Source organism: Procambarus clarkii, chromosome 58 (assembly GCF_040958095.1).
Source record: "Procambarus clarkii isolate CNS0578487 chromosome 58, FALCON_Pclarkii_2.0, whole genome shotgun sequence".
NCBI classification, from domain to species: domain Eukaryota; kingdom Metazoa; phylum Arthropoda; class Malacostraca; order Decapoda; family Cambaridae; genus Procambarus; species Procambarus clarkii.
This window is the reverse complement of record NC_091207.1, coordinates 8,563,813-8,578,996: the sequence shown is the minus strand read 5'-3', so window position 1 is coordinate 8,578,996 and position 15,184 is coordinate 8,563,813. Positions and strand designations below refer to the sequence as shown.

General features: G+C 41.6%; 1 protein-coding gene across 3 annotated transcripts in view; it reads left to right on the top strand.

Annotated features, from left to right (window-relative positions):
• The window catches only part of Galphai (G protein alpha i subunit), a 264,680-nt gene that overhangs the window by 172,916 nt on the left and 76,580 nt on the right, over positions 1-15,184 (top strand). Inside the window, exon 2 of one of the 3 annotated variants that reach the window (XM_069306517.1) lies at positions 3,762-3,872. The exons of the other annotated variants lie outside the window; for them this stretch is intronic. Coding sequence (XP_069162618.1) covers positions 3,869-3,872 — 4 coding nt within the window. The 5' untranslated portion in view covers positions 3,762-3,868. The remainder of the gene's footprint in view (positions 1-3,761; positions 3,873-15,184) is intronic. 3 annotated transcript variants of the gene reach the window in all.

The following is a 15,184-nucleotide window of genomic DNA, read 5'->3' as shown; positions in this document are numbered from 1 at the left end:
TTGCCTGTAGTGAGGCATCAGTGTCAATAAAAAGGTTTGCTTTGGGTGAGTCGTTTCAACAAACATTTGCATTTCTTACCACAGTCTACACCACTTCTTAATTGTTGAAGAAGGGACATTCTGTACTGCCTCCTCCTCCCCTGAAGAAATTTCCTCAGCTGCCTCTTGTTGCTGCTCCTTGTGAAGGGCTAGGAGTTCTTCGGTGGTCAGTTCTTCACTGTGTTCCTCCACCAACTCGCACCTCTCACAACACTATGAATGCCACTTTTTCTAAATTTCTCAAACCATCATTCCCCTGCTCGCTTTAGACTTTCGTGTCTGCATCACTTGTTCCAGGGGTTTTCTTTAAAACGTCTTCATGCAAAGTTTCGTGATTGTTGATACGTCTTTTGCCAATTTTGCACTCATAATGTCCTTTTTCTTAGCAATTACAGTGTATATCATTGGCATAGATTTGTTGTACTGCCTAGCTAGTTCAACAACCCGTGTACCACTTTCATGTTTACGAACGATCTGTTTTTTTTCATCCTTACATGTGTTTTCTTGGATTGAACCTTTCCACTGGCTTTCTTGGGACCCATGGCGAGATATATAATAACAACTTTTATGTTCAAATACCCAAAAATCCTAAAAATACTGAAATTCTTTACAAAGAATTCAAGTGCGATTGTCACCAAGCAGGAGGCACTGGTAAACTGAGGTGTGGTCGCCATGCCACAATGCACTAGGTCGGCCATACATGTACTGTATCAACAAATTATGTTACCCGAGGCAAAGTTCGTAACCCGATTCAGATTTTACGAAGAAATTGGGCTCATAACCTGAAAAGTTTGTAAAGAGGGGCATTCGTAAGCCAAGGTGTCACTGTATATTTATGGTATTAATCCTTCATTAGTGTGTTAGGCTCTGATTTTAACATGCTTACAGCTAGCTTGCGAAGCAGACCAGGCTATCACATGCTCGGCTTCCCTAACACTCTTAACCTCTTTATAGTCACGAAGTCTTTGCGGTGATGGCTTTTATATGGTCAATTAATATATTCTTCTTTGTTTATTCTGGGCCTGATTAGGCACTATTGCTTTTGCCATGTCATGTTCATGTGAACTGGTAGGTAGGTAGACGTATTTAGTTGAGTTTAGATTATGTCAGGGCTTTAAATTTTGGTATTATCATTGCCTTTATAATCAAATGTTCTTAGTGTTGAAAATTATATTTATCTAGATTATTTTGTTTATATTAAAATTTAAGGTTGCTGTGCTTTTATTCCTTGGGTACGTGTTAATTTTTCATTCCTTTAATTTGTTATGCACCCCATACCCATCCCGTGGGCAGTGGTGGAATGGGTTATAGAGGCACACAATGGGTTCAGGACCTGAACCCCATACTGTAGTTCGTTTAGCTAAGCAAGTGACACTCGCGTGAAACTAGTTAAACAATTGTTAACATTACATACACATGTACATATATACAGTATATATAAGTATATGCACTAGGAAGTAATGTGATGGAGGCTGACTCCATACACAGTTTCAAATGTAGATATATAGATTCCTAAGCTCGAGAAGCTCGGGAATCTGTACAGCAGTAGAGTGACGGTTGAAAGGTGGGACCAAAGAGCCGAAGCTCAACCCCCCACAAGCACAGCTAGGGGAGTACATACATGTACACAAATCCATATACATTTTAAATCTGTTTCAGCATCAGGGTATTCCAGCTTTTAGTTTGATATTGTACATAAGTTTACATATTATTGCACATTTTAGGAGTACAGTATACAGTGTTAATGTATTTTTAATTAATGTTACTGAGAATATTATTAGTATACAAATGGTGCATGATACACATCACAATGAAATTATCAAAATATCTTTGATTTTTAATATTTTATATACTGTAGTAACAAATTAGTGTTCTTGGAAGTTGAGACAGATATCTTATCACAACCCATTTTCCCATTGCTGGGACAGAAGGTTTTTAAATTCGTGCTGAGTGAGAGGTCTTCCACTTCCATCTCTATACCCTTCTTATCACATAGTGCAGGCCTATTTGGGTTATCTTGAGGTTATCTCGAGATGATTTTGGGGCTTAGTGTGTGTGCGGCCTGGTTCTCAACCTGGCCCCCCTTTTTGTTACACACCCCCAGGAAGCAGCCCGTAGCAGCTGTCTAACTACCAGGTTCCTATTTACTGCTAGGTGAACAGGGTCATCAGGGTGAAAGAAACTCTGCCCATTTGTTTCTGCGTCCACCGGGGATCGAACCCAGAACCTCAGGACTACGAATCCGAAGCGTTGTCCACTCCTGACAGCCTGACCCCATGTCAGGGGTTGCCACATCCATGGACCTACTTTTTTTTTTCAATGAATCGTGTAGCCTAATCAGTTTTTAACAAATTACTTGATTGGAAGTGCAGTACAGTGCAACCTCATTTTGGCGACCTATGAGACCAATCTTGAATCATTGGATCCTGTAATTTGTTGCAATTGAAGATGCCGTTGAGACATTCATATGATGCAATTTTTTATAACAAGAAAATACATTACCGTACATTCCTATTTTTCCTAATGTATTCATCTATGAAAATTAAAAAAAAAAAATATGGGATTGGGGCCATATTAAAGAAGTTATCATTGGTATCCTAATTTTTTCCCCGTGCTTTGTAGGGTAATTTCACTGAACGAAATATAATTTGAGCGAAATATTCATTCATAAGACAGATACCTGTCTTATGGACAACTACCAGGAGAATCTGTCTGCAAAGGGTCGAGCTCTTAAATCTTATTTTTAAAAGGTAGGGCCATGACCAGAATATGGCGTAAGTAAACCAGGCCCATCAACTTTGCCACAGCCCTGTGAGCTCTGTCCCTGAATCCTAAGCTAATCTGGTCTGGAAAATGTGCGTTGGAAGTGGAGATTAACTGCGTAAAGGTTGCACTCTATTGTATACTATACCCAGGCACGTAATACATGGTAGCTTTAAAAAAGAAGTGCATTGGGAATGCACTTATAACCTACTTCTCTTTGTATCAATGATCATTAAGTACAAAAATGGTTCACTGCAAGTCATTGTTGAACGTAACGATGAAGTTAATAAAGCCATTAGGGAGGGTTTTGAACATCAATTTGGCACTGTTTGGCTCTTCCGAAAAAGTAATCAAACTACTCCCAGGTGGATTCATAATTTCCATTTCTAATGTAGATTTCAATTATGATTATTCTTTCTTAAACCGTTATCATTCTTGTTCATAAGGATCATTAAAAACGTAAAGACAAGCTGTTATAATGATACAAGAGTTGTTGATATTGGGGTGATAAAATAACTTACATTAAAAGTTTTGAAATAATCGCATGGTCCGTACAAAATCACAAGCTTCACTTGCATAGCCTTTAAATTTGTAGAAAAGTCATAAAGAGTGTGAAGTGCATAATTTAAATTCGTCTTTATTTTTTAATAATGACTTTGTTTGAGAATAGAAGACAAGCTGGAAAAATTATGACAGTGGATGTCCCCAGATTCCACGGTCTCAGTTGACCAACACACTGCTCTGCTTGAGAATGGTGTCATCTCCGTGAGAAAATAAGGCCATGTTTCAATTAGTAGCCAGTAGAATGGTGTAGAGGATGGACGACATTTTTGCTCTGAAGTCTACTGTTAGATTAATTTTTGGCACTTCTCTTTGTAATAGATAAATTTTTGGATTTCTACTGCATATAAATTCTCTGCATTTATTCTATGAGAATGCTGATTCGATGTGAACTTTAGAGTTGTGAGCTGTATGACTGCATCGCCCCACATCTGGTCGCACTGCACGTCAGCTGGGAGGCGAGCCTGGAGACAAGATTTTGACCCACGCCTAGATTACGTAAAAAATGGGTCAGCGACACTTCATTTGTGTTTTCTGATTCCATGGGTGGTTGGTTTGGTTAACATATTTGTTTAAATTTCCTACAAAATAAGGGAGCACATTATGGCTAAAAATATTAAGTTAAAGGGTTTATCACATTGCAAAGAATAAGCGCATGCATTTTAAAATTAAAGGAATTGTTTAAAATTCAATAAAGTTATTAGTACGTGTACAACATGTAGTTTCATCATAAAGCAGTGTGATTAATCTCCTTAACTATTATTTATTATTTATTGAAGCACTCTTTTAAGCCTAGAGATCTTGGCCATATTTTTGTTTAATTATTCTGTGGAGTCTTATTTGACCAAAATTAGTGGGATCTGGACCCTCTTTCAATTTGTTCGATTTTTTGTTGTATCCAATCTTTGGTATTTTCTGTGATGGACCCCACTCCTTGGTAGCTTCCCACAATTTGGGTACCACCAGGCCTTAGTTCAACATACCTGGCTTCTGAGAATCATCTGCTGCTTATCTCGAGACCAGAATCTATCTGGCTCTTCTAGACAGGGGATCAGAGATCAACCATAAAACTAGGGAAAACCATCCACAAAACATTGGTGCAACGAAACATGACCGCAACTGCCTGCGTGAAGTGAAGTGAAGTGCCCCAAGGTAAATGAGGCAAACTATCACTGCTGTGGTGTAAATTTCCTGACTTTGATGTGCCTGAGTGCCACCAGATGGCAGTCAGATCACCTGAGCTTATAGCGAGTCTGCTTCCCCCCTCACTCGACTACCTGGTGCATTACGTCCAACATATGTAACCTCTTGTGGTCCTGTCATCAAGTTCTCATTTTCAGGTTAGTGACAGAGCATTAGCCTTCCCTAAAATATTACATTTTACTGGGGACCATTGCTTTGTTTTAGTAGTAGGCCTCCATCAGTCATAGGAGACTATGGAGTTGCGCTCTGTTGGTCTGGAGTGGCCTCTCCAGGGCGCAAATCCTGGGTAGGTTGATATGGAGGAAAAACTGTCATCCTGCTACTGTGCTTATTCTACCCACATTCCTGTGCCCTAGCATTCTATTTCACTTAAATCCTGAGAGTCAGCCTGCATTTTTTTATACCCCCATCAGAGATTCTGTACTTTCTCTGAGGGCTTGTAGGCTGCCTCCTTTCAATTCATCTCACTGCTGAGCAATGCATGAGATTTATTGTCCCTGCAAGGGCTATTGATGGGGAGGAGTTTTATCAAGTTGGAAGCAACTACAATATATATATAAAACCTATGCTAGTGCACACTGAAGACTTGTTGTGCTTGCCCTGTTCCTGTGGGCGGTAGTTGCCTTGAACGTAGCTGAGGGCATGCTCGTGTTGTGAGTGTAAGCTTCCGGAGCTGTGTCTACTTATGCATTCCAGAGCACTGTTCAAGGTTATTATTGTTCAGTGTTTACTTTTCCAAATGTTTTACCTGTACCCAGCCGGCTGCTTATCTGTGTGACAGCCTAGGTGTAGTTTATTATCTAGTGTGTGTGTTTGGCTGGGCGGATGTGCCTGTCCCACAGCATTTCATTAGCTATTCTCGTGGCCTCGGTCATGTGGTCTGCAGGGTTCTGGTGTCTTGTCACTCACAGTTGTGTGTCGTTTTTCAGTGCTGAGCTTCAGTTTTGGCTGGCCAACTTGCAGAACTGGACTTTGTGTAGGCTTTTATGGCCCATCTCTAGCAGGTAGCACAGATACTGAGTCCCCTGTGTTTCTGTAGAAGTTTATAGGCATCTGGGTTTTGAGGTTGTGCTTTGTTTTTAGTCATCTTACTCTGCTTCCTTGGTCCAGTTAGCTCTTTTTTTTTCCTCCCCCATGTCTTATTCTGTTATTGGTGTGAGGTGCTTATTCATCAGTCTACCGCCCTACTTTCTGCATAGAACATGGGCTTCGGCTTCCCAGGAATCCAGGGTTTACCTGGTTGACGGATTAAATGGTGAAGAGTGAAGAGGGTTCAGTATATCTGTATTGGGATATACAGAGTCTGTTAACTCTGTTGAGGCTCGGGGCTCCGAAGGGGATGTGAACTCCCTCCCTGGTCCTTCTTCCTTTGTGGTGGGGAAAAGTGTGAGCATTAGCATTGCCAGAGGAGGTCTATGGGTTGCCCTGTGACCCCTCAGATTTACAGTTCATGGCCGTGGTTTGTCGCTTGGTATGAATGTGTTCTCTTTACTCCCTGTTTCGGTACATGCTGAACACCACTTGTGTCTTGTGTCTGTGTTTATGGCTTGGATAAGTCTTCTGTGCGCTGGTTTCCATTTTCTTGTTTTCTTCTTTTATCAGTTCTGGTTTGGAGTTTAGCCTTCCCCTGGCTCCTAGATCTTGCCCTGACTAATTTGAGTGGTCCTCTTCCCCTGGCTCCTAGATCTTGCCCTGACTAATTTGAGTGGTCCTCTGATGACTGCATGTACAAGGAACCCTTGTTCTAGCCTACCTCAGTGATTGGCTTCTTTCAACACCCAGTTATGGTGTTTATCAACAAGGCAGAATCGATGGCACGAAAGTTGCAGCGAAGAGCCACCACCAGAAACAGCACATGCTGCACTCAGCCAAACCAACCAAGCATCAATAACCAAAGGACCTTTCCAGAACCCATCCAACTCTTTTTATCAGAAAAGAAGAAGCTGGCTGCAAACGAATAAAATGCTTAGCAGGGTCAAAAGAACTAAAACGTTGCTTCCGGAGGAGAGCATGAAGCTTCAGAACCCAAGAACCAGAAGAAACCCAAAACAAGGACTTAGAAAACAGTCACAGAGTGAAGGGGGACAGACATCGTAAACCGAGAAGAAAAAAAGCTGAAAGAATATGGAAAGTCTAAGCAGGCTCAAGCAGTGCATGAGCAAGTCAGAGGTACAAAGTACCTAAGTGTAATTACCTAGGTGTAGTTACAGGATGAGATCTATGTTTGTGGCGTCCCATCTTCCTGGTACTCTTTGTCATACGATACTTTTGTTTACCGTGGAGTGTCAACTTTATTACACACAGTCGCTTGTTTTGTTGCATCTTATGTGCTGTGGTGCATTTGACCTAGTTTTGTGGCTGATGTCTGATCCCATGCTGGCCTCACCTCGTAGAGTGAGTGCGAGTGGATGTGGTTCTAGCCGGTGGATGCGTCTGAGAGGTCTGGCGTGTTGGGCTAAGACGTGGTGGTATTATAGTTATTTTTGAGGAGCTTCTGGGGTCCACCAGAAAAGGGTTTCATTACAATCAACCCTGCATTCTTTTTTAAATAGTGAAAATACAACTCATCCTCCAGTTAGTGCAGTACCTATTGTGACAATCGTCAATGGTTAAGAATTCGTACATACTTGACTTTTAGATAGTGGTATACTGACTAGTAAGGAATTCTTTTAAAATAAATGAGGCTAACAAACTAACTTAAACATTCCTAACCCTAGTACAGCACACTTATATACTATGTTAGGCCTCATATATCATGTATTAGGCCTAGGAAGGTTAGGTTAGGTTTAGTTTGTCAAAGCAACACAAGTAAAAAATAGTTTTCCGGTTTGTCCAACTCTACAGTTCAGATTTCTATTTTCTAATTTTATTTGTGTTAGTATATATACTATGGTCCTCATTTTTACTATACAGTATGTACTGTACTGCCAAAGCAGGAGGATGGGCTGGAAAATAATAGAGCATGCATTTGCACATTCTGTATTTTCTTACAAAATTTGCATGGAAAGAACACTCTTAATATACAAAACAATATTTTTTGCATTTATTTGCACCTGTGAATTTGGTCTTGCAGGAGTTAAGATTGTGTACTCGCCTAGTTGTGCTTGCAGGGGGCTTGACCTTTGGCTCTTTGGTTCCGCCTCTCATCTGTCAGTCAACTGGTGTACAGATTCCTGAGCCTACTGGGCTCTATCATATCTACATTCTAAACTGTGTATGGCGTCTGCCTTCACCACATCACTTCCTAATGCATTCCTTGCATTGTGTGGATGTGGAATGTTACAGTCATATGAATTAGATTGAAATCCTTTAAGTTCGTCCACTTTTCAGATGGAGGTTTCCATCAGATAATCACCGTGTTGATCTGTTCCTAACTGACCAGTTAGATTAGTACAGTAGAGTTTAGCAATTTTGCAGGTTTGCTGCATTTCTAGTTTGATTCAGAAATTAATTTAATAAATAAATTAAAGTTTATTAAAAATATGCATTGCTTAGTTTGTTTACTACATAAATTACAAATTATTTAACTTAATTTATGTAATGTAATACAATACTTTAGTGTGTATTAGTCATATGAAGACTTAAGATGTGTGGTTTTTGTATACTGTTCTGTACTTTTATGCTGGTTTTTATACTGTTCAGTACTACTTTGCTGGTTTTTTTAAAATGTTCTGCACTTTTAAGCTATTTAGACATCCTAAGCTAAGCAGATTGGACCCAAATTTGAAATTTCAGAAAGATAACTTTGTTAAATGTACACAGTGTTAAATGTGAAGGGTGTGGAGGCCAAAACTGTCAGTAGTTTCAAAGCGTAGCTCTCATCCTGTAACTACACTTAGGTAATTACTCACATACGTTTGTGAATATCTGATGCACAGTGAGCCTCAGTACTGTATGAGCTCACTTACCCGAATTATATGGGAAGGACCCCCTGCCGGATAAGCCAGACATGTGGATAGATAAGGCCCTGACAGCTGAATGGACAGCGCTCGGGGTTCGTAGTCCTAAGCTTCCGGGTTCGATCTCCGGCGGAGGCGGAAATAAATGGGCAATGTTTCTTTCATCCTGATGCACCTAGCAGTAAATAGGTACCTGGAAGTTAGACTACTGCTACGGGCTGCTTCCTCGGGGATGTGTAACAAAAAGGAGGCCTGGTCAAGGACCGGGCCCCGGGGATGCTAAGCCCCGAAATCATCTCAAGATAACCTCACGATAAGTAGAGTTTTTACTGGGGAAGTCCAAAAGTGAACATATTCAAATTTTTAAATTTTTTTATATACAGTACAGTAGAACCTTGAGTGATGATCGCTTTAAATGGCAAGCATTTTGAGTAACGATTGCCCAGATCGCCGACAATTCATCTCGTATGGTGACCGCTCATTTGAATGACAGTCTCCGTGGCGTAGTGATAAGACACTCGACTGGCGTTCTGCGAGCGCTTTGTCCTGGGTTCGTATTTTGGCCGGGGAGGATTTACTGGGCGTCAATCCTTAAATGTAGCCTCTGTTTAACATAACAGTAAAATGGGTACTGGTTGTAAAAATGATTCTTCGTGGGGGTCGTATTCCAGGGAACATAGGATTAAGGACCTGCCCGAAATGCTATGCGTACTAGTGACTGTACAAGAATGGAAAAACATGTGTATATATAAATAAAATAAAATAAAAAAATGACAAGAAGACCACATGGTGGGGTCGCGCTGCTTCTCGCACATTCTCGGACGCCTCCGACGATGCAAATAAATTGTTGTTTTTGTTTAAAGATGCTAATGATGCTGGAATATAAAGGGGTGACTGCTGAGATGTTGCAAAGCATTGACTTTTTTGTAGAAAAAAGAAATGAAACTTTTTGAAATACAACAAATGTCAAAAAGATTCGTTCGGTGTTCGGCAGGTAGGCTGCTCCATGTTCCTTAAATTAAAAAAAAAAATAAAAAACAGTTGAAACAATTTGAAAAACGGCCAAATGCCATGAAGGTTCGTTCAGTGTTTGTCGGGTAGGCTGCTCCATTATTAAGACAAATGAAAAATACAAAACAAATGGAACACATTTGAAACAAAGAAAGATTGTCATAATGGAGTAGCCTACCCAACAAACACGGAATGAACCTTTATGGCTTTTGTCCGTTTTTCAAATTGTTTCAACTGTTTTTTTATTTTGTTTTTTTTTTATTTAAGAAACATGAGGAGCCTACCTGCCAAACACCAAACGAACCTTTTGCTATAAAACAAATGAAAAACAAATATTAAACACATTTGAAGAAAGAAAAATGTCATAAATGTTTGTTCAGTGTATGTAAGGTAGGCTGCTCCAATATGTAAAACATCGAATATCATATTGTTGTTTTTCGGTGGTAGAATGGATTAATTTGATTTCCATTATTGTCAATGGGGAAATTTGTTTTGTATGACGTCCGTTTCACATGACGATCACGGCGCCGGAACGGATTAAAGTCGTTACTCAAGGTTGCACTGTACAAGAAGGTACATTGGGTTGTGAGACTACATAACATTGGTGTTTGTACATTCCTGCAAAGCCACTAATATGCACAGCATTTTGAGCAGGTACCACAACCAACATACACTACATAATTTGATTTCCACACACAATAATTTAAAAATATACCAGTGCTATATAGTACAGTGGAATCTCGGTTGACGAATGCCCCTCTTTACAAATTTTTTGGCATATGAGGTCAATTTCCTTGTAAACTTTGACTCGGTATTCGAGGTTTGCCTTGGTTGTCGAGTTTGTTGATACATGTATGGGTCGACGAACACGTGGTTCTGCTGGGCAAGGCACCCTCAGGATACAGTACCAGTGTATCCTGCCTAGTGACGACCACACTTGAATTCTTTGACAATAATTTTATTGTTTTTCTGCTTTTTTGGTTTCTGAACATAAAAGTTCTTATATTTATCATGTCATGGGTCCCAGGAAAGTTAGTGGTAAAGTTTCATCTAAAAAAATAGTTATGAGGATGACGATAGAGGGAAAAACAAGGGATCATTCATAGTGAGACAATGTGATGTCTCACTACAGACAAGTGTTAAGATGTAGGAAAAACAAGTGTCTATAGACAGATTCTTAGTAAGACAAGCAAGCAGTGAGCCACAACCAGGTCCTAGTGATATGCCTGCAAAATGTAGAAAGGAGAGTATCCCAGAAATATCATCACTGCCTGATGCAGGCGATGAGTCACCAATAACGTGGCTAAATTATGTTGACCAGACCACACACTAGAAGGTGAAGGGACGACGAAGTTTCGGTTCGTCCTGGACCAATCTCAAGTCGATTGAGATTGGTCCAGGACGGACCGAAACGTTGTCGTCCCTTCACCTTCTAGTGTGTGGTCTGGTCAACATCACTGCCAGATGTTATAATAGAAGGGGACTTCCCTTCCAAACATTAATACCTCTCCTCCTCCTCCCCCTCCCTCCTCACCGTCTTCCATACATACGCCAACAAGAGTCCTCTCAATAAAGGTAAGGTACCTGTATAGCAAAGAATATGAGTGTTCATACATTTCTGTATAAAATGTATTTTTAAGGGGGCATCTGGTTATTATAGTGAAAGTTGTTCAATGTCAACCAATATTAATTTTCTAGTTGTATATGAAAAGTGCTTAAATTGTCCCTAGTTTCAGTACTGCAGCGTAAATAGAAAGGGAGTTTTTTTTGTTTTTTTTTTCAACGTTTTTTACACATTTTCAAGTCCACACTTCAGAACACACGTTTCAGATATAATTATTCTGTGACACTTTTCTGACACATTAGCATATAATAAAGGATTTGGGGATTTAGAATTTCCAAAACATCTTTAGTTTTCCTAATACAAATGTTCAAAGTTCCCCAAATTTTTTTGGCAAATATGGCATGTTTATTGCTATTATAAAATCAATAAATGAACTTAGAGAAAAATGAAAGCCCCCCAATGTGGAGACATGCCCTCCACATATACTGTGTAAGTTTCATGTAAATTGAATAAAAAAGGAATCAGTTTTGTAAACGTTTGTGTCAATTAAAAAAAAACAGAAATGAATAAAGTCTAAGGTTCTAAAATCTGTGGCTGGGGTTGACATCAACCAATTTTCTCCAAAATTGGCATCCTTACAGATAGGCTTACGTACAGTCAGGTGTGTAAGTTTGATGCAAATCGCCCCAAAAAAAAAATGAAAAAAAAAATATTTAAAAAAAAAAATCCTTTTTTTTTTCTTAAAATTTTTTTCAAATTAAACAAATTATAATATTTGTTTAATATATGCTATTATGATGGCAAAGAGTCGTAGTTGTGATTTCAGTTGACACTTTTGATTGATAATCGATTTTGACCATTTTTGCATAATTTTCACAACTACTACAATATTTTGTTTCTCCCTTCCTATTTATGCTACGATGCTGAAACTTGGACCAGATGAAACACTTTTCATATAGAACTTGTCAAAAAAGTTTGATTGAAATCGAACGAGTTTTCATTTTTGCATTTTTGGACCCAGATGCCAACCAGACGCCCCCTTAAGTTAGTATTTTTGGGTGTGTGAACCAAATTAATTCAATTTACATTATTTCTTTTGGGAAAATTCATTTCGGTTTTCAAATTTTTGGTGTGCGAACTGTCTCTTGGAATGAATTAAATTCTTAAACCAAGGGATCACTGTACGGTAATTTAAAACAGAAACTTCAGCTTACCAAGTTGTAGAGTTTCATCTTGATTGATGCTATAGTACTGTACAGTATCTTCAAATCAGTAATTCTTGAAAATTTACATAACCTAACTGAACACTAAAATTGCTGTACTGTACGTGAGCTTGGCAAGGTCAGTTTTGACTGCCAGCCACTGAAGCCTCACTGGTTGAAGGTCCCTGTCTTGCTTGTGAGGCTTCACTGGTTGAAGGTCCCTGTCTTGCTTGTGAGGCTTCACTGGTTGAAGGTCCCTGTCTTGCTTGTGAGGCTTCACTGGTTGAAGGTCCCTGTCTTGCTTGTGAGGCTTCACTGGTTGAAGGTCCCTGTCTTGCTTGTGAGGCTTCACTGGTTGAAGGTCCCTGTCTTGCTTGTGAGGCTTCACTGGTTGAAGGTCCCTGTCTTGCTTGTGAGGCTTCACTGGTTGAAGGTCCCTGTCTTGCTTGTGAGACTTCACTAGTTGAAGGTCCCTGTCTTGCTTGTGAGACTTCACTAGTTGAAGGTCCCTGTCTTGCTTGTGAGACTTCACTAGTTGAAGGTCCCTGTCTTGCTTGTGAGACTTCACTAGTTGAAGGTCCCTGTCTTGCTTGTGAGACTTCACTAGTTGAAGGTCCCTGTCTTGCTTGTGAGACTTCACTGGTTGAAGGACCCTGTCTTGCTTGCGAGACTTCACTGGTTGAAGGACCCCTGTCTTGCTTGTGAGACTTCACTAGTTGAAGGTCCCTGTCTTGCTTGTGAGACTTCACTGGTTGAAGGTCCCTGTCTTGCTTGCGAGACTTCACTGGTTGAAGGACCCCCTGTCTTGCTTGTGAGACTTCACTGGTTGAAGGTCCCTGTCTTGCTTGCGAGACTTCACTGGTTGAAGGACCCCTGTCTTGCTTGTGAGACTTCACTGGTTGAAGGTCCCTGTCTTGCTTGTGAGGCTTCACTGGTTGAAGGACCCTGTCTTGCTTGTGAGGCTTCACTGGTTGAAGGACCCCTGTCTTGCTTGTGAGGCTTCACTGGTTGAAGGTCCCTGTCTTGCTTGCGAGACTTCACTGGTTGAAAGTCCCTCTCTTGCTTGTGAGGCTTCACTGGTTGAAGGTCCCTGTCTTGCTTGTGAGGCTTCACTGGTTGAAGGTCCCTGTCTTGCTTGTGAGGCTTCACTGGCTGAAGGACCCTGTCTTGCTTGTGATGCCTCACTGGTTTAAGGTCCTTTGCTTGCTGTTCTTAACAAATAAGAATCAAGTTTATCTTGCCTCCTATGTACACTGGCCCCTCTTATCTTTGGTTCACCTTGTAGCTCTTTGGTTCACCTCGAGTACTGATACATGTTTCCAACTCCTGGATTAGCACAGTTGGGTGAGAAATTATTTCACACGTTAACAGAAGACATGAGTAAACTACATTTGGTTGTCTGTGGTGTTGTTAGCATAACCTTTTCTTCCTCTTAATACCTCTGCGATGATTGCTACTGTTGCTGCTACCAGACATAGTCTTGGCCCCCCCCAAAAAAACTATCAAGGTTACTTGGAAACAAAAAAGTTACTTAAGAAAATGTTTCACTAATGGTGTGGCACTGTAGTATATAGTGAGGGGTCGAGAGCACATGGCCTGGACGGGTCCACTTGAGGCAGGCAGGGCATGTTACATAGGCTGCAGGTGGGAAAAAACCAGCGTTGAATGTAATGAAATGGCAGTTTCTGGGTGAGCCCCGGAGCCTCCCCGACACCCTCCATCCCTTCTTAAGGTTGGCAGTTTTCACCATTCAAAGGACTGACTGAGGGCGACCCGACTTAGCCAGGCTGGCTCCCGGGGGAAGGGGGGGGGGGGGGTGGAGCTAACAAGCGGGCGTGCTTTTGACAAAGGTTTTCTTGTTTGCTTTCTGGGGGAACTCTTTTGTGCTTGTGAGGATGTAGATCACACTTTTCAACCAGACAGTGGTCTTGTTTTGATTCTCCTACCTTTCTGGGTGCCTTCCCTGGTTGATATCAAGATGACATACTTTAAATATAAAGAACCAGGTTCTGGCTCCCTTCGCTTCTCTGAGAGGACCAGGTTCTGGCTCCCTTCGCTTCTCTGAGGGGACCAGGTTCTGGCTCCCTTCGCTTCTCTTAGGGGACCAGGTTCTGGCTCCCTTCGTTTCTCTGAGGGGACCAGGTTCTGGCTCCCTTCGCTTCTCTGAGGGGACCAGGTTCTGGCTCCCTTCGCTTCTCTGAGGGGACCAGGTTCTGGCTCCCTTCGCTTCTCTTAGGGGACCAGGTTCTGGCTCCCTTCGCTTCTCTGAGGGGACCAGGTTCTGGCTCCCTTCGCTTCTCTGAGAGGACCAGGTTCTGGCTCCCTTCGCTTCTCTTAGGGGACCAGGTTCTGGCTCCCTTCGCTTCTCTTAGGGGACCAGGTTCTGGCTCCCTTCGCTTCTCTGAGGGGACCAGGTTCTGGCTCCCTTCGCTTCTCTGAGGGGACCAGGTTCTGGCTCCCTTCGCTTCTCTTAGGGGACCAGGTTCTGGCTCCCTTCGCTTCTCTGAGGGGACCAGGTTCTGGCTCCCTTCGCTTCTCTGAGAGGACCAGGTTCTGGCTCCCTTCGCTTCTCTGAGAGGACCAGGTTCTGGCTCCCTTCGCTTCTCTGAGAGGACCAGGTTCTGGCTCCCTTCGCTTCTCTTAGGGGACCAGGTTCTGGCTCCCTTCGTTTCTCTGAGGGGACCAGGTTCTGGCTCCCTTCGCTTCTCTGAGGGGACCAGGTTCTGGCTCCCTTCGCTTCTCTGAGGGGACCAGGTTCTGGCTCGTGGTCTCCGGTAGGCTAACAAAGAACTCTGCGACTGATAACACTCAAGTAGTATGGCACTAATTTAGTATGATAGCCTCAGGGAGCCAACGGGGCTCCCCACAGAAAGACCCCTAAATTTTAGCAGGAAACTACAGTCTGTACACATAGTTTTTAAAAATTTGTATTTATGATATTA